Source organism: Mesoplodon densirostris, chromosome 11, assembly GCF_025265405.1.
Source record: "Mesoplodon densirostris isolate mMesDen1 chromosome 11, mMesDen1 primary haplotype, whole genome shotgun sequence".
NCBI lineage: Eukaryota > Metazoa > Chordata > Mammalia > Artiodactyla > Ziphiidae > Mesoplodon > Mesoplodon densirostris.
In genome coordinates, this window is record NC_082671.1 from 82,342,587 (window position 1) to 82,367,985 (window position 25,399).

At 36.5% G+C, this 25,399-nt stretch overlaps 1 protein-coding gene across 5 annotated transcripts in view; it reads left to right on the plus strand.

Annotated features, from left to right (window-relative positions):
• ANKS1B (ankyrin repeat and sterile alpha motif domain containing 1B) overlaps positions 1-25,399 on the plus strand; it is a 1,156,804-nt gene that overhangs the window by 462,815 nt on the left and 668,590 nt on the right. For all 5 annotated transcript variants that reach the window (XM_060113525.1, XM_060113526.1, XM_060113527.1 and 2 more), the window contains exon 11: positions 21,334-21,470. In XM_060113525.1, the coding sequence (XP_059969508.1) occupies positions 21,334-21,470 (137 nt within the window). The remainder of the gene's footprint in view (positions 1-21,333; positions 21,471-25,399) is intronic.

A 25,399-nucleotide genomic window follows, 5' to 3' on the forward strand; every position in this document is an offset into this window, starting at 1 on the left:
ACAATGGGAACTACGAACCTGCAGCCTGCGAAAAGGAGACCCCAAACACAGTAAGTTAAGCAAAATGAGATGACAGAGAAATACACAGCAGATGAAAGAGCAAGGTAAAAAGCCACCAGATGAAACAAATGAAGAGGAAATAGGCAGTCTACCTGAAAAAGTATTCAGAGTAATGATAGTAAAGATGATCCAAAATCTTGGAAATAGAATGGAGAAAATACAAAAACATTTAACAGGACCTAGAAGAACTAAGAGCAAACAAACAATGATAAACAACACAATAAATGAAATTAAAAATTCTGTAGAAGGAAACAATAGAATAACTGAGGCAGAAGAACAGATAAGTGACCTGGAAGATAAAATACTGGAAATAACTACTGCAGAGCAGAATAAAGAAAAAAGAATTGAGGACAGTCTCAGAGACCTGTGGGACAATAATAAATGCACCAACATTTGAATTATACGGGTCCCAGAAGAAAAAGAGAAAAAGAGAGGGACTGAGAAAATATTTGAAGAGATTAGAGTTGAAAACTTCCCTAATATGGGAAACGAAATAGTCAAGTCTAGTAAGTGCAGAGTCCCATACAGGATAAATCCAAGGAGAAACACGCCAAGATACATAATAATCAAACTATCAAAAATAAAATACAAAGAAAAAATATTAATAGCAGCAAGGGAAAAACAACCAATTTCATACAAGGGAATCCCCATACGGTTAACAGCTGATCTTTCAGCAGAAACTCTGCAAGCCAGAAGGGAGTGACAGGACATATTTAAAGTGATGAAAGGGAAAAACCTACTACCAAGATTACCCTACCTGGCAAGTATCTCATTCAGATTTGACAGAGATATTAAAACCTTTACAGACAAGCAAAAGCTAAGATAATTCAGCACCACCAAACCAGCTTTACAACAAATGCTAAAGGAACTTCTCTAGGCAGGAAACACAAGGGAAGGAAAAGACCTACAATAACAAACCCAGAACAATTAAGAAAATGGTAATAGGAACATACATATCAATAATTACCTTAAATGTAAATTGATTAAATGCTCCAACCAAAAGACACAGACTGGCTGAATGGATACAAAAACAAGACCCATATACATGCTGTCTACAAGACACCCACTTCAGACCTAGGGACACATACAGACTGAAAGGGGATGGAAAAAGATACTCCATGCAAATGGAAATCAAAAGAAAGCTGGAGTAGCAATTCTCATATCAGACAAAACAGACTTTAAAATAAAGACTATTACAAGAGACAAAGACGGACACTACATAATGATCAAGGGATCAATCCAAAAAGAAGATATAACAATTGTAAATATCTATGCACCCAACACAGGAGCACCTCAATACAAAAGGAAAATGCTAACAGCCATAAAAGGGGAAATCGACAGTAACACAGTCATAGTAAGGGACTTTAACACCCCACTTTAACCAATGGACAGATCATCAAAAATGAAAATAAATAAAGAAACACAAGGTTTAAACGATACATTAAACAAGATGGACTTAATTGATATTTATAGGACGTTCCGTCCAAAAACAACAGAATACACTTTCTTTTCAAGTGCTCATGGAACATTCTCCAGGATAGATCATATCTTGTGTCACAAGTCAAGCCTTGGTTAATTTAAGAAAATTGAACTTGTATCAAGTATCTTTTCAAACCACATGCTATAAGAGTAGATATCAATTACAGGAAAAAAACAGTAAAATATACAAACACATGGAGGCTAAACAATACACTACTAAATAACCAAGAGATAACTGAAGAAATCAAAGAGGAAATCAAAAATACCTACAAACAAATAACAATGACAACATGATGACCCAACACCTATGGGATGCAGCAAAAGCAGATCTAAGAGGGTAGTTTATACCAATACAATCCTACCTCACAAAATAAGAAAAATCTCAAACAACCAAACTTACCCCTAAAGCAGTTAGAGAAAGAGGAACAAGAAAACCCCTTAACAGATGGAAAGGAATCATAAAGAACAGATGAGAAATAAAAGAAAAAGAAATGAAGGAAACAATAACAAAGATCAATAAAACTAAAAGCTGGTTCTTTTAGAAGATAAACAAAATTGATAAACCATTAGCCAGACTCATCAAGAGAAAGAGGGAGAAGACTCAAATCAACAGAATTAGAAATGAAAAAGCAGTAACAACTGAAACTGCAGAAATACAAAGGATCGTGAGAAATTACTAGAAGCAGCTATATGCCAATAAAATGGGCAACCTGGAAGAAATGGACAAATTCTTAGAAAAGCACAACCTTCCAAGACTGAACCAGGAAGAAATAGAAAAGATAAAGAGACCAGTCACAAGCACTGAAATTGAAACTGTGATTGAAAATCTTCCAACAAAAACCCCAGGACCAGATGTGTTCACAGGCGAATGCTATCAAACATTTAGAGAAGAGCTAACACCTATCCTTCTCAAAGCAGAGGGAGGAACACTCCCAAACTCATTCTTTGATGCCACCATCACCCTGATACCAAAACGAGACAAAGATGCCACAGAAAAAGAAGACTACAGGCCAGTATCACAGATGAACATATATGCAAAAATCCTCAACAAAATACTAGCAAACAGAATCCAACAGCACATTAAAAGGATCATACACCATGATCAAGTGGGGTTTATCCCAGGAATGCAAGGATTCTTCAATGTATGCAAATCAAGCAATGTGATACACCATATTAACAAATTGAAGGAGAAAAACCATATGATCATCTCAATAGATGCAGAAAAAGCATTTGACAAAATTCAACACCCACTTATGATAAAAACCCTCAAGAAAGTAGGCATAGAGGGAACTTACCTCAACATAATGAGGGCCATATATGACAAACCCACAATCAACATCTTTCTCAAAGGTGAAAAACTTTTCCACTAAGATCAGAAATAAGACAAGGTTGTCCACTCTCACCACTGTTATTCAACATAGTTTTGGAAGTTTTAGCCACAGCAAACAGAGAAGAAGAAGAAATAAAAGGAATCCAAATTGCAAAAGAAGAAGTAAAACTGTCACTGTTTGCAGGTGATATGATACTATACATAGAGAATCCTAAAGATGTTACCAGAAAACTACTGGAGCTAATCAATGAATTTGGTAAAGTAGCAGGATACAAAATTAATGCATAGAAATCTCTTGCATTCCTATACTCTAGTACTCTAACACTCCCATTTACCAATGCAACAAAATGAATAAATTACCTAGGAATAAACCTACCTAAATGGACAAAAGACCTGTATGCAGAAAAGCATAAGACCCTGATGAAAGTAATTAAAGATGATACCAACAGATGGAGAGATATACCATGTTCTTGGATTGGAAGAATCCACATTGTGAAAATGACTATACTACCGAAAGCAATCTATGGATTCAGTGCAATCCCTATCAAACTACCACTGGCATTTTTCACAGAACTAGACCAAAAAATTACACAATTTGTATGGAAACCAAAAGACCCCGAAAAGCAAAAGCAAACGGAGCTGGAAGCATCAGGCTCCGTCACTTCAGACTATACTACAAAGTTACAGTAATCAAGAACTGGTACTGGAACAAAAACAGAAATATAGATCAATGGAACAGGATAGAAAGCCCAGAGATAAACCCATGCACATATGGTCATCTTATCTTTGATAAAGAAGGCAAGAATATATAATGGTCAAAAGATAGCCTCTTCAATAAGTGGTGCTGGGATAACTCTTCAATAAGTGGTGCTGGGATAACTGGACAGTTACATGGAAAAGAATGAAGTTAGAACACTCCCTAACACCATACACAAAAATAAACTCAAAATGGATTGGAGACATAAATGTAAGGCCAGACACTATAAAACTCTTAGAGGAAAACATAGGCAGAACACTGTGACATAAATCACGGCAATATCCTTTTTGACCCACCTCCTAGAGAAATGCAAGTAAAAACAAAAGTAAACAAATGAGACCTAATGAAACTTAAAAGCTTTTGCACAGCAAAGGAAACCATAAACAAGACAAAAAGACAAGCCTCAGAATGGGAGAAAATAGTTACAAGCGAACCAACGGACAAAGAATTAATCTCCAAAATAGACAAGCAGCTCATGCAGCTCAACATCAAAAAAACAAACAACCCAATCCAAAAATGGGCAGAAAACCTAAATAGACATTTCTCCAAAGAAGATATACATATTGCCAACAAACACATGAAAGGATGCTCAACATCACTAATCATTAGAGAAATACAAATCAAATCTACAATGTGTTATCACCTCACACTGGTCAGAATGGCCATCTTTAAAAATTCTACAAACAATAAATTCTGGAGAGGGTGTGGAGAAAAGGGAACCATCTTGCAGTGTTGGTGGGAATGTAAACCGATATAGCCACTGTTCAGAACAGTATGAAGGCTCCTTAAAAAACTAAAAGTAGAACTACTGTATGACCCAGCAATCCCACTACTGGGCATATACCTGGAGAAAACTATAATTCAAAAAGTCATGTACCACAGTGTCATTGAAACACTATTTACAATAGCCAGGACGTGGAAGAAACCTACATGGAAGCAATCGCAGATGAATGGATAAGAAGATGTGGCACCTATATAGAATGGAATATTACTCAACCATAGAAAGAAACAAAATTGAGTTATTTGTAGTGAGGTGGATGGACCTAGAGTCTGTCGTACAGAGTGAAGTAAGTCAGAAAGAGAAAAACAAATACTGTGTGCTAACACATATATATGGAATCTAAAAAAAAAGTTTCTGAAGAACCTAGGGCAGGGCAGGAATAAAGACACAAACATAGAGAATGGACTTGAGGACATGGGGATGGGGAAGGGTAAGCTGGGACGAAGTGAGAGATGGCATGGACATATATACACTACCAAATGTAAAATAGCTAGTGGGAAGCAGCCGCATAGCACAGGGAGATCAGCTCAGTGCTCTGTGACCACCTAGAGGGATGGATTTGGGAGGGTGGGAGGGATATGCAAGGGGGAGGGGATATGGATATATATGTATACATATAGCTGATTCACTTTGTGATACAGCAGAAACTAACACACGATTGTAAAGTAGTTATACTCCAATAAAGATGTTAAAAAAAAAAGATCGTTTGATAGGATAGTTATTCCAAACCTTAATGAACAGATAATATTAAAGCTGTACAAACTGTTTAAGAAAATTCACAAAGAGGTGAACGGCCAACTTTGTGCTTGCATGACTTGGATACAAAACTGGACAAGGAATGTATAAGAAAAATATGTGTGAATTAATCTCTAGTATGAAAATAGATGCACAGATTCTAAGCAAAATATTACCACATTGAATCCAGCAATTTATTAAAAAGTTCGTCATGACTAAGCAGGATTTACCTTACTACCTCAAGGATCTTTCAGACATCAGAAAATCTTTCAATACATTTCCTCAGTTTAACAAATTAAGGGAGATAATTCATATGATCATTTTAGTATAGGGAAGGATTTCTTAGGACAGAAAGTCACATTAGAAAAAGACTGATAAAATCAACTACATTAAAATTGAAAATAAAATTTATGGTTAGTGTAAGACACCACACAATGTGTTTAAAAAGCCACAGGCCAGGAGAAATGATTGCAATGTATAACACTGAGAAGGGGTTAGTATTACAAGATAATAAAGAGACAGAAAAAACAAAGAACAAACAAAAACACTGAAACAGCTGACAAAGGCAGTTAACTGAAGATGGATTCTGAAAGGCCAGTAAACCTAGTTAACCCCAGTAACAGAGAAATTTAAGACTACTGTGAGATACCAATTTATATCCAGTCACCAGAATGACACAAAAGTTCTGATGACATGAAGTATTGTAAAGACATAGAAAAATAGGAACTCTTGTACACAGCTAATAGGATTATAAATTGGTACTCCATATTCAAAGACAATAATATTTTAAGAATTTTGAAATGCACATATTCTTCTATCTAGCAATTCTACTTCCAGGAATAGTTCTTTAAAACAAAACGCTAAGAATCTGAAGGATGTTCATTGCAACGTTGTAGGAATAAAAAATTGGGAAAAAATAAAATGTCCATAAGGAAGAGAATCACTGTGTAAATTTTAGTAAAATGGAGTATTATGCTTCAATTAAAATGAAAATACTAGGTTTACAAACATTTATTTGGATGTATCTTGGAAACAATGTTAAGTGAAAAAAACAAGATTCAGAATTTTACACATATTTCTGTAAATATAAAACAATATATCCAATATATAATGAATATATATTTTTTTCAACTCATGATATATTTTCTTTAATAAAAGTATAAAATCGCAGATGGAGAATGTGTACCAACTTTGTGATGGTGACCAACTCTTTTTTTTTTTTTTTTTTTCTTTTTGCGGTATGCGGGCCTCTCACTGTTGTGGCCTCTCCCGTTGCGGAGCACAGGCTCCGGATGCGCAGGCCCAGCGGCCATGGCTCACGGGCCCAGCCGCTCCGCGGCATATGGGATCCTCCCAGACCGGGGCACGAACCCGTATCCCCTGCATCGGCAGGCGGACTCTTAACCACTGCGCCACCAGGGAGGCCCTGTGATGGTGACCAACTCTTAAGAGAGGGGCAGTGGAATAGATTTATGACAGGGAAAAAGTGAGATTTTTATATGTATCTATAATGCTTTTTAAAAATATCCAATGTCTGAAACAAACATGAATAGTTAAAAGTAATACATGCTCACTGGAGAATACTTGAGAAGTAGAAAAAATATTTTGAAAATAAAACATAATCTTACCAGCCGGAGATGAGTGTTATTAACATTTGGTGTGCTGCCTTGTAGGATTTTCTTTTCATGCACAATTTTACTTGATTAAAATCAAGTATATATCTTATTGTAACCATAGTTGATATAGAAACTTTAATAAATGTTATAAGAAAGTTGGTTGTAGAGGAGCTTGTTGATGACATCATTGTTACTACCCTCAGTGATTTATCAGCATCTAGAAACCTTTTTTTAAAAATCCCAAAATACTTTTTGAAATCCTCTTCCCTCAAAGTATGGAATGAGGATTATTTTACTCCTTTACTATTTTGAAGTATTTAATCAGTTGATATAGTATCTTGCACCAGTTTATTCATCTAACACCCAGTACTCAGTTTTTGGGGTATAAAGAAAGTGAGAAACGTTCTTCCCTTCAAGGAGCTCACAGTCTTTATGGGGAGCCTTGTACATGAATAATTATAACATGATGAGCTTAATCTTAGACATATGAGGAAATGATGCAGGAATTGTCAGAGAGTTACTGACTGACAGCCAGAGAAGACTTCACTAAGAAGGTAGCATTTGAGCTGGGCCTGGCAGGATATTTAGTGAATTGTCATGCAAAGGGAAAAAGGACCTACCTGTCAGAGGAAGAGTAGTTGCATCCTGAGAACCAGTGTCTTTTTCTGGAGTAGAAGATGAGTAAGGGGCAGTGAGAAAAGATGAGGGAGGAGAGAAGTGGTCGAGTATAAATTATGGTGAATCTTGTCTACCATGCTGAGGTGTTGGGAGCCAGCAGAGTAAAAGACCAGGAGTGCAGTCTTCAGATACCTATTTTAGAAAAATTACAGGGAATATTGATTTATAATTTTTTGAATAGATTCATAAAGAAAGAAGGGAAAATTTTCTTTAAAAATAAGCTCCTGATTTTTCAGGGATAAAGATAAATTTGTTTCAACTCATGATATATTTTCTTTAAGGTCAGATTATAATTTACTGTGATCGTTAGGCCTGTGCAATCCATTGAATTAATGGGATTAAAATTTGTCCTCTAGCACTCTCATTCCATGTGAAAGTTTTTGCGCTGTCAATTCTAAGGGCATTTACTATAGGGACCACTATATATATAACTTAACAATGGATTGTGGCAACAGTGAAAGTAGAAGGACTTCATCCTAGTCCATTCTTCTATTAAGTTTGTCTCTACTTTGCTAGAATGGTGGGATTTTTTTTTGAGGGAAAGCAGGGATTTCACAGATTATAGAAAAACCTATATTACATCTTGAAGTTTTAAGTATCTTTGGAAGAGTAACATCAATATATTTCTTTCCCATTAGTAGTGCACTGAAGAGTAAACACTTTAATGGTTGTGTGTGTGTGTGTGTGTGTGTGAGTGAGTGTATATGTTATGTTGTTGTATGTCTACCAATTACTAACCTGTGTATACTGCCACATTAATTGGTCAGTTCAGAGATGCCAGGTGGTTTATGAACTGGGAATATTCCTCATCATAACTGCAAATTAGAAAATAGGTTTTGAGTATAATTACAAAAGGACTTATGATTGCTTGTGAAAGAGGCCCCTTAGATGTACATACAATTTATAACACGTGCATCAGAAGCTCTGAGATCTATTTTTGTCACCTAATGTTTTTCTTTTTAAAAAGCAAGACCCTTTGGGCTTTTAAAGTTCCAATCATTAGATACTTTTGCATTCATAAATAGTTACGACTTTGTAGCTAGTATTTAAGCAATATTTTGTTAACAAGAAAAAATGTCCTCAAGTTTCAAACAAAAATTTTCGCTAATGTGCAGTAAAAGCATCACTGATTTTATGGGGACATATGAACAATTTATTGAATCTGGAAAGTTTACATAAAAATATGTATAGGAAAGCAGCCTATCATCTGGATAGAGAGACTCTTCAATAAGGAAGAAATGACACAATAGGGTGAACATAGAATTATCTCTAGAATAGGAAAGATGAAAATCTTTGCTTCCAGTTAAATTTTACTCCTGCTGTGAGTATAAAAGAGAAAGACGAGTTAGGATTAAATAATACTTTGGTTCCCATTTTACATTCTGGGCATCCTGAGACATTTCAGTCTGATTTATAGAAGCGTATGAAATGCAATCTAACTTTTCCGAAAGTATATCTAAACAAATTATAATTCTATACAATGTATTTCTTTTACAGTATGTGAAGTCTGTCATGGATATCCACATAATTTGAAGAGCATAATAGCACATCAAAGGAAATATATGTTCAGATGATAATAATAGTATAAGACTAATTTGTGGCCACATCTTCCATCAAAATACCAGATAACCAAAGTAAATATGGGTTTCTGGCTAGTGTAGATTACAAAAAAATACTCTCTTTATGTAGTTGGTAATTTCCACCCAGTTTTCCCAGAATTTACTGATATTTTGAGTAAAAATCATTAATTCCATGAAATACTTGACACATGTTTAATTTACATGACAAACTACAGTGTATGTGTGCCTGTATGCACACACGTATTAGTATGTAACACACATCTTGCAGTGGGCATGTAAAAGATGTAGTAAATTACAATCACTGCTTTCCATGCAAACTCTTTTGTTTTTTGCGGTACGCGGGCCTCTCACTGTTGTGGCCTCTCCCGTTGCGGAGCACAGGCTCCGGATGCGCAGGCCCAGCGGCCGTGGCTCACGGGCCCAGCCGCTCCGCGGCATGTGGGGTCCTCCTGGACCAGGGCACGAACCCGCGTCCCCTGCATCAGCAGGCGGACTCTCAACCACTGCGCCACCAGGGAAGCCCTCCATTCAAACTTTTTTATAAATAATATTTGATAGAATACAACAGGCATTGATTAAATCACTTAAATTTAAGTTTGTTTTAATTGGCCATTTAACTTCTTTGCTAAATTCTGAATATTTGAAAATTTGTTCTTGCCAGTACTTTGCAAGTATATCATAGATAATAAGTAAATGATATGGGACACATTTTAAAAATACTGTTTTGTCCATAATACTGACTGTTCAGAAATTGAGTCCTGACTCCTCTTAAAATGAATCCATCTGTAATGGGTGATAGTGACATAAAGACAAATTAGACACACTATGTCTGCCTTGAAAGAAGTCACAGTCCAGTAAAAGGGGAACAGACAAACAGAGGATATGGCATGTGGCAGGTGCACGGGGTGCTGCGGGACCGCATAGGAGGGCACTTACCTCATACTTTCATATTTATTCTTCATTACACTCTTCTCCCCTCCCCACACACTAGATGTTTCAAGGGAGTCCTTGAGAGGATGCGTCTTTACCTGAGGCAAATGAAAGCCAGAAGGATATTCAGGGGCAAAAAATATGTGGAAAAGTGTGGAGCTTAGAGAGGTAAGAGGGAGCAGATCATGAAAAGCCTTGTAAAAATTAGAAAAAGAGAAGAGAGGAGGGGCTAAAAGTAAAGGAGAAGGTAATGAAGAATAAATTTGAATGTGCCAGTATGTATTTATTTACACTCCTGCCTAATTGTAGAAGGGATAGAAAACATAGACGGTCTAGTATATGCTCGTGATTACCTACATAACATTTATTCCTTGACTTCCCCCATCCTTCTATCCTTTTTCTGTTCCCAGCAGAATCCTAGATACCCTCCTCTCCATGGCCATGCATTTGCAGAGGAGTCCTCTCTACCCCACCTCCCAGGAAACAGATGCTCATTAGTTTAAGCCAACCCTTGTTAGTGATTGGGTTAGATATCAATGTTTGATAAAAATTTGACCAATAAGAGTCTTTAAAAAACACACAAGAAAGAGATGACCCTCTTCTTCATTTTGATATTATCATATCTGATATGATACTGGGAGCTGCTGCAGTCATCTTGGTGCCAGCCTGGGGATGAAGCATCCCATGGAGGAGGGCAGAGCTGAGAAAGCCATAGAGAGGAGGAGCCAGAGCTCTGATGTTTGGCACCTGGAGCTACCCTGGGTCTAGACTCCCTGTTATGTGGCACAATCTGTGTCCTCATTGTTTAGTCTAACTAAAGGAAAGTTTTATGTTAATTTTAGCTCAAATACCTGATCAATTAATGAGGAAACAGAAAATCCAGCTTCCTAACAAAAATTAGAAGGCAAGATAGTAAAGAGGGAAAGTAGGGTAGGGACATAAAATGAAGCATGGATAAGACCAAGGCAAACTGCTATCATAGTACATATGCTTCCATTTGTGTAAGAAAATGACATATGTATGATACACTTACACACAGATATGCATATGCTTTTTTAATCTCCTTATATGAATTCCTGCAAGAACTCACAAAAAATGGAAGTAGGGTGTGGCACCTTAGGATGGGCTTGGGCTCACTTATCATCATATACCATATTGTACTGTTTGAATGTTTAACCATGTGAATATTTTGTTTTCACATTTATTAAAGCAAAACCAGATGATATGCCATCCATATACTCATACAACATTTTGAGCAAAGTTTGAGAAAAATGTTCATACATTTATTTGTATTTCTCTTTTGTTAAGTACCTGTTGGTAGTTTTGGGTCCATTTTTTCTATTAGAGTGTTTTTTTTTCTTACCACATGAAATGATTTTTAAGAACATATTAAATTGTTTGATAACATTAGTTTATAGCAGTTGGTTTTTTTCTCTCAGTGATTAGTACCTGATTGTTGAAAAAAATTACAAAAGGGACCCCTGAGAAGAATTAGACTGAGTTCAATCGAGGTTGAATTCCCCAGGAAGTAGACTTTGAGATGGAGATTGTCATACCGGAGATCAATTAAGAGTGCTCTAGGAAACAGTGGATGTGGGAAAGAAGCAAGATGGGGCTGAAGGAGAGGTTAGCCTGCGATGAATTCTCACCATAGGCACCTACAGACTCCCTAGGGAACTCTGAAACTGGGATAGGCCTTCAAAATCATCCCAAGTTGGTGACTAGGCACAGCCTTTATACTCCTCTGTTAATCAGACATCAGAAGCAGGCTGCCCCTGGAAGGGCACGTGACCTTGGGTCAAGCAAGTCTCTTCAGCTGATGCAGTTCCCAAAAAGGGCTGACAGCTGAAGACTGTCTGCCAGCAACACTTAAATCAGCTAAGGGAATAAATCTTTCAGATATGAAGGGCATATTAAAGTGTCTACCGCAAATAGGATTAGAGTTTCACTCAGAATGTGTGGTAAAATAAGAGAAATGGATGTAGTTATTGGTAAGAGAATTATTAAATGATGAATCATTATGTCTAAGCTGAATATGTAAAAAGTAAAGATAGGAGTTGATAGGTTGAATGAAATTAGATGTATAAAAGGATTAGTTTATAGCAGTGGGATTGAACAACAGGTTTAGTGTGAGTGAGGGAAATGAGAGAGTGAAAATGATTGGATATTGTATCTATGGAATGGGTTCTTTGAGATTAAGATGCCCAAATGAAGCCACTGCTGTTCATAATGAAGTACCTGGTTTAGCCTCAGGTATGAGAACCTGAAAAGGGTTAAATCAAAGATCACATGAATAGAAATCAGAACACTATTGGGCTTAGATGATTACTTAAACATCTACAAGGAATCTGAAGGTTCCAAGGTAAATGGCAGGCTTGGGGTGAAAAGCAAGACTGGGAAACATGTGCTAAGGCTTTGAGGCATAAAATAGAGTAAATTGAAGTTCAATAAATGATAGATATGAGTCAGTGCAGACTATAGCAGAGTCACTTTTACGAGTGTGAAAGAATCCTGGAATTTAGGCCTGTGGTACAGAAGAATAAATCTCATTTTCACCTCCAACTACTATGATGCTTTCATCTGGGATTTTAGCAAGTTCATTTTCTAACTTCCCTTAATGGGGAGTCAGTGCCTGCTTAGGAGGGATTCTGGCCTGGCAGGACAGTGCTAGGGTATGGCTTGGTCAGCTTGTTGTGAACACCACTTTGGAATGAGCAGAAGGATACAGGAGATGAATACTGGCAACCAATGAGAGTAAAGTCAGAAAAAAGAACTTGTCGTCAAGACCAAAGCCTGAAACCCAAAATGGGGCTCAAAGCCAGTAGATCCTGGAAAACAAAAATCTCTGAGAATTGAAGCACAAATATATTCGTAAAACAAAAGAATCCATGAATTGCCCAATGTGAGATAAAATATTTTATTTCTTTAATTTTTTACTTTCTTCATTTGCTTACAATTCAGTCCATAAAAGTTAGCCTTGGGAGGGGACCCATCTCCTCTGGCCTCCCTCTGCCTCTCATTTTCTTTACTGTGCATTGCTCCAGGGATCTATTTCATCGTGCTGGTAAAGGTCAAGGAATAGACATTCTTGGCACCATCCTGGGAGAGGGATGGTGAAATTCTACTGTGTTCCAGCCAGGCTGAGCTATTTGTAGTTCACCAAAGGCATAATGCTCTTTCATACTTCTGCCCCAATGCATATTCTGTTTTCTTTGTTTAGAATGCTTCTCCCTCCTTGAGTGCTTGATGGCACTCATTCTTCAAGGCTATGATTAAACATTTCTTCTTTACCTTCTCTTCTTACCCATAAACTAACTCCCTACCGTGGTCCCCTTACTCAGTTAGTGGCTCACTCTTCTGTGTTCCCATAGTGCCTGATATGTAGCATGAATGACATAGTTTTGTGATTCTATATTTTCCCTTCTATATTTTCCATTAAATAGGCAACAACTTCAAAATGAGGCTGAGAGCCTGTTTACCATTGTAGGCTAAACATCTAACATGTTGGCCATGTTATAAATGTAAGCCAAACACCTAACATATTAGTTATCTATTGCTGCATAGCAGCTTACCCCAAAACTTGTGGCTGAAAACAAAAAATATTTATACTCTCACAGTTTCTGTGGGCCAGGAATCCAGGAGGGGCTTAGCTGGGTGGTTCTGGCACAGGGTCTCTCTGAGGTTGCAGTCAGCTGTTGGCCAGAACTGCCATCATTCAAGGCTTGACCGGGTCTGAAGGATCCACTTTCAAGCTGATACATGCAGTTTTGGACAAGTTTCAGTTCCCAGCAGGCTGTTAAACTGAGGGCTTCAGTCCCTCACAGTGCCATGTGGGCCTCTCCAAAAGGCTGTTCACAGTACAGTTACTTGCTTTCCTCAGTGCAAAAGAGCTGAGAAAGTGAGAACATGAGAGGACACACATAAGACAGAAGCCAGACTCTTTCTAATCTAATCCTAGAAGTGACATCTCATCACAGCTGACCCTTGAGCAACACAGATTTGAACTGTGGGAGTCTAGTTATACTCGGATTTTTTTCAATAAATAAGTACTACGGGACTACCCAATCTCTAGTTGGTTGAATCTGTGGTTGGCAGAACCTCAGATACAGAGGAACTGCAGATACCGAGGGCCAGCTGGAAAGTTATACTAGGATTTTCGACTGCATAGGTGTCAGCATCCCTAGCCCCCATGTTGTTCAAAGGTCAATTGTTTTTCTGTATTTATTTGTTAGAAGCTAGTCAGCAAGTTCAATACATAGTCTAGGGGTGAGAATTTAACAAAAGCATGACTACCATGAGGCAGGGATCAATCAGGACCATCTTAGAAGCTGCCTACCACACATTTTATCTGGTAAAATATCTGCTTAATCAATACTATTGAATATGTAAAGTGGTTGGTGATAGTCATGAAGGTTCAAGTGTTTCAGTTTTCAACATATTTGAAAGAATTGCTAATTTTTAAGAAACCATTGCTAGGAGAAAGTAAAATGTATTAACTATTTGGAGTAGTAAATAATTCTTTAAAATAATTGTTAAATATATATATTTTTAATTTTATTTAATTTTGGCTGCGTCGGATCTTAGTTGCAGCACGCGGGATCTTTCGTTGCAACATAGGCTCTTCGTTGTGGTGCATGGGCTTCTCTCTAGTTGTGGCGTGCGAGTTTTCTCTTCTCTAGTTGTGGCAAGCAGGCTCCAGGGCGTGTGGGCTCTGTAGTTTGCGGCACGTGGGCTCTAGTTGAGGCGTGCGAGCTCCGTAGTTGTGGTGCGCGGGCTTAGTTGCCCCGCAGCATGTGGCATCTTAGTTCCCTGACCAAGGATTGAACCCACGTCCCCTGCATTGTAAGGTGGGTTCTTTACCACTGGACCACAGGGAAGTCCCCTAAATAATTGTTAAATATTAACTTCCTCAAATGGTACATAGGAAGTACTTTCTCACTGAAAATAATGAAGAGAAGATATTTGGGCTATTTTACTTATGATTTTCTTTCTTTCTTTCCCTGAAATGATGGTCATGTACCATTACTAAAAGTTACTTTAGAATCAAAAGATTCAATTGGTCTTATTCATTTATTTATTCATCCTTCAGTGAGCATCTTTTGAACACTTACTGTGCACAGGGCATTGCCCTTGCTTTAGATATCATGCTATTTGTTCTACAAACCTTAAATGAATTTTTACTTCCATGATGAAACCTTAGTTTTTAATTGCATAGTGAGAAGAATGTTCATGTATAATATGAATATGGAAAAGCAAATTTATAATATAACATTCTTCTAGGTTTCTCCCTAAAAGGAAGACCATTTCCATGGGAAGTACTTATGACAGGGGCCTACAACCTATAGACTACAAATGAAATCTAGCCTATGCTTGTTTTTGTAAATAAAATTTTCTTGTAATAATACAGCCACACCTGGGAATTCCCTGGTGGTCCAGTGGTTAGGACTCTACAGTTTCACTGCCAGGGGCCTGGGTTCAATCCCTGGTCAAGGAATTAAGATCCTGCGAGCTATGTGTCACGGCCAAAAAAATAAGGTAAAAAAAATACAGCCGTACCCGTTTGCTTACATATTGTCAATGGCTGCCTTTGTGCTGCAACAGCAGGGTTGAATAGTTATGAAAGAAACATCCTAGCCTGCAGAGCTTAAAATGTTTACAATCTGGACCTTTGCAGGAAAAGTTTGCCAATTTCTGACTTGAGGCCAACAATTAAAAATTATACTTTGGGACTCCCCTGGTGGCTCAGTGGTTAAGGCTCTGCGCTCCTAATGCAGGGGGCCGGGGTTCCATCCCTGGTAGGGGAACTCAGATCCCGCATGGCGCAACTAAGACCCAGTACAGCCAAATAAATAAATAAATAAATACTTAAAAAAATTATACTTCATGACTTGCTAGACTAATAATTATTAAATACTTACTTGACAATTATTTAGTGCTATATTCAACTTTCCACAATAATACCTCAAGCCATCTATCTAGTTATAGTTATTATTATAATTATACATGTATGTGGTAATAATAGCAATAGCTACTTTAATTGAGCACTTACTATGTGCCAGGCAATATGTTAAAATACACACATACATACACACATGTCTTATTTATCCTTACAAAAACACCAAGAGAAAAGCACTGTTTCACAGATGAGGAAACTGAGGTTAAATGTGGCAGGATTTCAGATTTGATTTATTTAATTCCAGAGCCCAAATTTGTTGTATATGTCTCCTCCATTTCTTAGTATTACCTCCATGAATATTATATTCTTTTCAAACTGAAATCTTCCTTATTCCACAAATGTGCCTCTTTCCCATCTTTCTACCTTTTTGCTCCTTCTACTTCCAACTCTTGGAATGTCCTTCGCACTCATTTCTTCATGTCTGAATTTTACTAATCTGTCAGAGAACTCCTTAATCACCACCTCTTCCATGACACCTTTCCTGAATCTCCAGCCAGAAGTAATCTCAGTCCTGTTTGTCAGCTACATAGCAACTAGCATGGTTTCTGGTACACTTTAATTGTTCAGTACATGCTATTGAATGCTGTTAAAATTCTGCTCTGTAACATTGCATATGAATTATTTTGTCTTCATAGAATACTTTTCTTCTAAAAACTCTAGTAAACTAGAAGGTTTTTTTTTTCCCTAGGCTTGTTATCATAGAGAAAACTGACAGTCATAATGTATAATCTAATGCATAGAAAGGGAATGTGACAAGAAGATGTCTCATTTCAATCTGAAATTGCAAGTATCTTCAGTAATTTTCTCTAAGCAGTTTTTATACACTTCATTTCCTTTTCATCAGAAATGTTCTGTAGCTGCAGGTGTGAAATGCAGGTTGACCATGTAAAACCGTCGTGGACATAGGCTGTCATTTTGCAAAGTCCACTGGATAATTGTTAGGTTTTTATAAATAATATAATAAAGGATATTTTAGGAATAAATCAGTTTCCTAAGACTCTTATGTATGTTCTAGAATATGCTTCTCATTTGGATACTCTCCAAAAGGACCATGGAATTATAAAAGCCAGATCACCTTTCTCCATGTAATTAAGGACATTTATGACAGTTGCCATTGACACACACACACAGGTTTTATTCATTTTATTTCACTTAGTATTTTTAAAAGATTGCATTGAGCTAAGAGCTGTGGAGAGAATAAAGGAAATGTAAGTCACTGTGAAAATATAACCTAGTCTGGAAGAGATAATGAACAATGCAAGGTAGTATAAAATCAAATTATCAGTGTAATGGTACATGTCATGGCTTCAGAAGATGGAGACAGAGTCTTTTCTAAATTTAGCACTTGATTACCCACTGTCTTGTACTATGTATTAAATTACTTACAAGAAACATTCAAGAAGCTTTTGCTTTATAGTCTGCATGGACTACCCAGCAGTTTTTTCTGGCTTTGATGCAAAATCACTTAACAGGGCCAGCCCTTGCAGTGAATCATTCCTCAAGGGATCATCTCTTATCCCTGGAATTAAAATTCTGTCCCTACCAATTTGTGTTAATAGCTAAGATACTGGTCTCAAGTCCTACCCAAGTACTCACAGTCATTACTCTAGATGTATTACCTACAAAGTACTACTATTTATTTTCTTGCTTTTCCCTCTAGATTTTCTTTCCTCTTCTATATTTTAGTTTAATTCTGATGATATTTGGTTTAATAGGGAAAATGGAAACTCAAATTTATTAACTGCATACTATGTCTGATTATGTGCTAGTTCTTTTTCATTTGTGTTCTCTCACCTTTTTCTGCCCACATAAACCCTAGAATGTAGTTGTTAATCCTCATTTTTAAAGAAAAACTGAAATCCAGAGCAGTTAAATGAATTGTCTAACATTGAACAGGCAAGTTTTCCACAGACTCCAGCATCTGGTAAAAGACAAAGAGCAATATTTAATGTTGTATATTTTATTCTAACAAAAAGTTGAGTAAAAAGTAGCACAGAATTGAAGATGAAACAGACAATGGAACAGGATACCATGAGTGAGAAACAGAGACACAGAAACAGATTCATGAAGACTTCAAATACTGGAATTATCAGACAGATTGAAAACAAAAGCACTTTACTTGCTGTTTCTAATCAATAAAAGCAAGCCTGAAAATGTTGTTAGGAAATTGAAAATGCTAAATGGTGATCAATGTATTTGAAAAAGAACCAAATAGAAATTTTAGAACTGAAAAGCATAACTGAAAGTAAGAAAATGGTTTGATAGCAGACTAGACACAGCTGAAGAAAGAACCAGTAAGCTGGAAAATGAGTGTAAGAAAACTATTCAGAATGCAATACAGAGAGAAAAATGATGAAAGTACAAAAGAGAGAATAAATGATAAGGAGAATAAAGTCTGACATTATTTCACTGGAATCCAAAAGGAGAGAAAAGAGAAAACGGGGTAGAGGCAATATTTTAAGTGATACGGTAAGGAGTGTATGCTCCTCCAATAGTCTTTCCTATTTCTGCTTATCAAAACTACATCCTTTCAGTTCCTCAGGCCAAAAATCTTAGTCATGCCTGCCCTCTCTATTTCTCTCCTACCCTGTATCCAACACATCAAGAAATTCTATTAGTCTACCTTCAAGATACATCCAGAGTCCAACCACTTATCACCAACTCAGATGCAAATGCCCTGATCTATCCTGGGTCACTGGTCTTAACAGATCTCCTTGCTTCCAGGTATTATACCATATAGTACACACGTGTACCCTACGATGTTTTTATGGTTGACATTTTCTGCTTTTATTATTTTTTTCTTATTGTCTCCATGTTCTACTTTGTTTTGGGTAGTTGGTTAACTCTGTTCAGAAGTAGAGACTGCCCATACCTTGACTATGGCAATAGTCTTCAGGCTCTGCCTCTTCCAGTCACTTTTGCATACCTATGGCATGCTAACCAGCAGAAGGGCAGTGTGCCATCAATCTAGAATTTCTTGTCTTCCACTTACTGGAAATATAACTTTGTGATTACCTTTTCTGTAAATGGGGAATGGTAATAATAGAAGCTACTTCAAAGAATTATTTTAAGGCTATTTCAAGAGCTTCAGTAAGTAAAAGGAATTTAACATGCTCCCTGCACATAATAAATGCTCGATAACCATTAGCTATTATTATCATTACTATGCCAGTCTCTGCTTAAATCTCTTCAATATTTTTCATTGCCTACAGAATTAAGCATAAACTTAACATAATAATAAACCTTCTTTTACTTATCTAAACTTAGCTCCAACTTCTTCCTCATGTAAAATACCAGCTTCATCTATGCTCTTTCCACCACTATGCCCTCATGTTTTGTGTTCTGTCCCAGCTTTCTTGCCTGAAAACTGCAGCTTTTCACAACCATCTTCCTTCCCAGCCACAGTCTGATTTCTTCTCCCCCTGCTTTTTGACCATGCTTCATTTATCTGTTATCACCTCTCAAGTTATATTGCATTATAATTTGTTTGAATGTCTGATGCCACATTTGATTGCATACTTCTCAAGGGCAGAGATTTTAAAAAATTTTACTAGACTTTATTTTTTAGAGCAGTTTTAGGTTTACAGAAAAATCAAGCAGAAGGTATAGAGATTCCTCATATACTCCCTGCTGCCACACAGGCATGGCCTCCCCCACTATCAACATTCCCCTCCAGAGTGGTACATTTTTTGCAACCAGTGAACCTGCATTGACACATCATTATCATACAAAGTCCATAGTTTACACTAAGGTTCACTCTTTGTGCTGTACATTCTATGGGTTGGGACAAATGTATAGTGACATATATCCATAGTTACAGTATCAGAGAGAATAGTTGCACTGCCCTAAAAATCCACTGTGTTCCACCTATTCATCCCTCCATACCTCCTAACCCCTGGCTAGAAATTCTTTTCCAAGTTATCCTTTGAACATAACATAATACCTAATACATAACTGACCCCAAATAAATGTTTTTACATGTATGACTGAATGAATGAAAGGAGGAAGGGACAAATTAGAGAGAATGAACGCATCTTGTCATTCTTGCTGGCTGATGTTTTGTCTCTGTTTCAGTGGTTACTCATACTTACTTAGCCTACTCAGAAGACCACCCCCACAAACTACCATCTTTCAGAACCTGGCTTATTTTTGAGATGCTTATTCAAACCCCACCATATATATTAAACCCGAATCAAGAGTGAGCTCTGGAAGCTTTTAAGACTTATTTTATGAATTATCTATTTAATTCAATGTATCACACTTGCATTTTTTGTTTCATGAACCTATGTCTATATTCCTCAGTGAGACTAAATTATATTGTTATGTGGTGGGTAAAGTTTCACCCCCTCACTTTTTATGAGCAAGAGGTGCCTTAATTTATTGCTTTTCACTTGGGATTGTAGACAATGGCCATGGAACAGAGAAACTTGCTGGTCTCTAATGAATTCACAGTCTTAGTCACTTTTATATCAATTCAGCTAACTGTCTAGGACAAAATTATTGGGGACTAATTATAAACATAACAAGGAAGTAAATTTTTTGAAGATTTGAGCTTACAACAGTTTCCATAAAAAGTCATAGAGGATTGCCAAATTGTTGTTAAAATAATATAACTTCTGTGTGCTAGCAGGAGTTATTTACAGAACCTTTTCCATCCTTTCCCCAGTATTTTAAACATTCTAAAACTACAACTTTGATCTTATTTTGTTTTGCTATAAATTCAAAAAGAAAATGTTATACATGTTGCTGATTTTTAAGTCATCATTTTCTTTATTTCTGCTCCCCCAATACTGAACATAAGGGAAGATTACTTTGGATTTTTGAAATTTCATTCACTTAGTTTTGACCATATAGGAAGATATATTTATCTGTGAGTGATAGTTTTGTTTTTGTCTACATTATAAAACTATTTTGCACCAATATTTTTTCATCAAGGTTAATTCACTGGGATGCTTTTTTACAGTTTGAGGGATTTCTGGGAAAAGTGCTTTGAGAAGCCTTGAATTGGGGTTTTATGAATCAGGGAGGTATGAAACTTCTCCTTTTAATAAAGATCAATACTCACTTGAAATATTATGGGAAAAATTAGTCCAATCATATAAAAGACATATTTTTTTAGTTAAGGTTTTAGTCATTCATGTAATGGCAGTCTTAACAATTATGCTGGATGATCTATCATTATGAATTAAATAATAATACTCTTCCTTCTTGGAACATTTCTACAGTGAAAGGTATTTACCATTTTAGAAGAAAACAAAGCATTCAATAAACATTATTTTAAAAATATACTGCTGAGTGTATTCCTCATTATGATCTTATAATTAATACCAGTTTTAAGTTGAAATCTCAATTCATGTTTACTAAAGTAATTTCAAGTCTTAAAAGGTAAACTGAGTGATTAGGTTCATGGCAGTTCTATTTTTATTCACAGAGAATGCCTCTGAGGTAGCAATTACTGCTCCAGGAACTAGTAACCATAGAGACAGCTCCACAGGCCCAACACCTGACTGCTCACCTCCATCCCCTGACACTGCCCTCAAAAATATTGTAAAAGTCATTCGACCCCAGGTAAGTGTCCAGCATGACATCATCTGCACGATAATATATTTCAATTTTGAATCAGTGCGTGTGCACCATTTATATTGCAATGCCTGGACTATCTTATAATAAGTAAATGGATTTTCAGCTTAAAAGAATGGACTTGGAAGAGAATGTTTCCTTCCCTTGGAGCTGATGATAGACGTTGAAATCTGTATTCGCTTTTGGAAAAACGAATTTGTATATTACATGAAAAAACAAATTACGCTTACAAAAAATGGCTATTTCACATCATTTTTCTCTTACAACTTTTTAATAATTTTGCTCCAATTATTGAGCTGCTACATGTTTTCTGGTGTTTCCTTCTCCTTTTGTCTTCATTTCTCTGGATATGCTGCATTGTTTGTGATCACTTCTTTATCATTCGACCCCGGTTGTTTATATATATGTATTTTTTCCTGTTCTGTATGGCTTCAGACTAATTTTGTCTGTGTTTAATACTGCACCTCTCATTGCTCCTTATTTTCCTCCAGTGCTCACTTTCCTCTGGCTGGTCTCTTTACCCTTTGTTCTTTTTTTCCATTCCTGTCACTGTTCTGTATGGGTTTCTTTCTCTTCCCCCTTCTCTTTCAGTTGGATTTCCCAGTAGGCGGTTTGCAGGCAAGCTTTAGAAATATCATTGGGACAAGCTGTTCTGTGATATTTCATTGAAAATAGCACTTATAAAGCTGTTTGCATTATATTTTTGCCAACAGATGGACTCAGAACATGGAATTGGTGATGTTCTCAACCTGGCTCATTCTGAATGGGCCTCATAAAATCCAAGAGAGGGGAACTTTGGATCAGATCAATGCCATTCACTACCTACTTAGATATATAGTATGAACGAATACTTTTAGCCAATATGCAGAACAAATATGTCTTTTAAGGTTGTTTTGGTCTAAATGAGCAGTGATTTGTTTAATATCTTACCTTCTTTACCATAACTTACTTTGGATTATTTTATTATAATCATCATCCTCATCAGTAATGGCATTTAAGCTTTACATATCCACTACAGCTTATAGATAGAACACTTTCATACAAATTGTTTTGTTTAACCTTTATCAGTTCCAAGGGCATGTATATTTTAGTGTTATGGATAAGGATATTGGCACTCCAAAGGGGCTAAGTTGTGCAACTGATTGGAAGTTTCTTTCCTTTCTTTGGTATAATAATTAACTGTCTCCTGCAATCCTGTTCAGAGGGTAGAAAAATCCTCATTATGTTGTATAACTTGTTACATCTTTGTGAGGCTAAAACTTACAGGTTCATAGGCATAGGTAACATTTCACACAATGTCCCAATATGTGCAGGAGAAAATTGTCTTCAATAATTCCTCTTCCTTTTCAGGGAATTTGACCTAGTTCATTTAATTCAAGAAATAACCCTCACTAAACTTAGATTTAGATGCTAAATATCACATTTATTATCATTGGCTTTCTCATTAGATGAAGGTGTTTCTGGTGTTATTGTGCAGCGATTACATTTTCAGCATTTTAAACTATTTATGAAGGAGATTGCCCTATATATGTTAATAAAATCTATTACTAAACATATTTATCTTTATACCAATATAAATTCTCTAATGTAAATGCATTTGGTCATTCAATGAATGAAAAACAGATTCTTTTCTACATAATCTAATCAACTCTACAGGACCTTATTCCATGAATCCTCCTTTGCATATTCTATTTTGTTGTATTTTAACTTATTTTAGTAAACTTTGAAGAAAACTAGAGGTAGTTTTAAAGCCAGAAATTCCATTTGACTCTATTCCTTGGTTCTGTCCATTTTTAAAAGTGTATGAAGGTAACTGACTCCACTTTCCTTTCTTAGATGTTATAATGACGATTTAGGGAGGGAAAAATGAAGGGAGAAAGTCAGGAAACTAAGTCCGATAGCATTTAAATGAGAACCAATGCAGCCTGTACGTGTGTATGTTATAGAACAATAACAGCTAAGGTATGTAACTGGGAAAGAATATAACCTCAATTGGGCTACCCTTTCTTTCACCTCAGAGACATTGGTGCATTACTTATTTCTCCTCATGAGTCCTGATCTCCTGGGGTTCCTCATTCACTGTAGAGAGCAGGGAATAGAAAATTCAAGCGAACGTAATTATGAAGGAGTATTTGGTAGGACATGTGATTTCAGGAAAGGGTTTAGAGACCAGAGGGTGTGGATGGGGGACAGCTAGATGGATAGAATAGAGGACTCCCTGGTGTGTTTTGACAAGTCACAGGTGTGTCAGGCATTGAGCATTGTCAAGAGCTACTGTTCCAAAGAAAAGATAATTATTAGTTAGCTTATGTAAGAGCCTATACTTTGATCATAGGTTTAACCCTCTGAAGTGTTTACTAATTCTCCTGGCTTTTCTGTCTGGAAATGCAAGAATGTGGTTTGATTGACTTGTGGGTATTCAAATACTTTTTTTTTCCATTTACTAATTAGAAATTAATAACATGTTTGAAATTATCATTTCACTCTTAAAATTGGTGATGGGCCTTGAAAATAAAAGTATAAATGCAACTTTTATTCATGAATTTACATTTATTTGCCTGAGCATTAGCAGATGTGTTTAGTCTTATTGTGAGAAGAGTGACATAGATGAGAGATAAAAACAGGACTTTTCATCTTATTCACTGCAAATAGATACTGATTAGATAGAGCAAGTTAGGTTACATCTCCTTTGCCTGATGCATACCTTTATCTAGTCTACTTTCCATAACTATAAATGAAGAATATCCATTGTAACCAAGTTCTTGCTTTCAGTATGAGGTAGAGCTGATTATACATTTCATGTATTTCTGATTGGTGTTTTAATTACTTGGAAGCTACAGACGTTGCAGTGCTTTGTTGAGTTTGATTCTATTTGGCATATTTATTAACTCATTAAGTCATAGCTGTTAGTTCTGCATCCTGTATTTGATCTTTTTTTTTTTTTTTTTTTTTTTGCGGTACATGGGCCTCTCACTGTTGTGGCCTCTCCCGTTGCGGAGCACAGGCTCCGGACGCACAGGCTCAGCGGCCATGGCTCACGGGCCCAGCTGCTCCGCGGCATGTGGGATCCTCCCGGACCGGGGCACGAATCCGTGTCCCCTGCATCGGCAGGCGGACTCTCAACCACTGCGCCACCAGGGAAGCCCTGTATTTGATCTTTTTACCTTTGCTTCTTTGGGCTCTTTCATGTCTTAAAATTCTCCAGACTGAAACGTTCTATTTTCAATTCATAGAGCCTGAAAGATTTATGTGCTACTGGCTTCTCTTTGTTTTTCTCCAGTATATTAACCCACAAGCCTGAGTTTCTCTATTTAGATAAATTCACAAGGCTGGGTTCACTTACTTATACTTGAAAATAAAATTATTTTTAAATTTGAAAAAATACTTGAAATACTTGAAAAAATATTACCTTTAAAAAATTTAGGTAGGTCTATTGACATACAAGTTTGTTTTTTTTTTGCTACTAAATAATTATAGTTCCTTGTAATGGCTTTGTTTTTTTAAAGTTCTCCTGATGAAAGTATATTTTTCCCCTAATTGAAGAATACAATACAGTTTGATGGATTTTGACAACTGTGTTTGTAAGTGTAACCACCACTCAAAGCAGGATATATATAGAACATTGGTGTTACCCCAGAAAAAAGAGGTATACCTCATACCTCTTTCCAATCAATGGCCCCTATTCCTGCCTCAGAGACAACTTCTTTCTGATTTTTATCACTATTGTTAAGAATTGCTTATTCTTGGACTTTATATAAATGGAATCCTAGAGTGTGTGTGTGTGTTTTGTGTATGTCCAGGTCTGGCTTCTTTCACTCAGTGTAATGTTTTGGGGATACACTCATGTTATTCCGTTTTTTACTGAGTAGTATTCCATTGGATTAATATAGTACAGCTTGTTTATTCAGTCTCCTGTT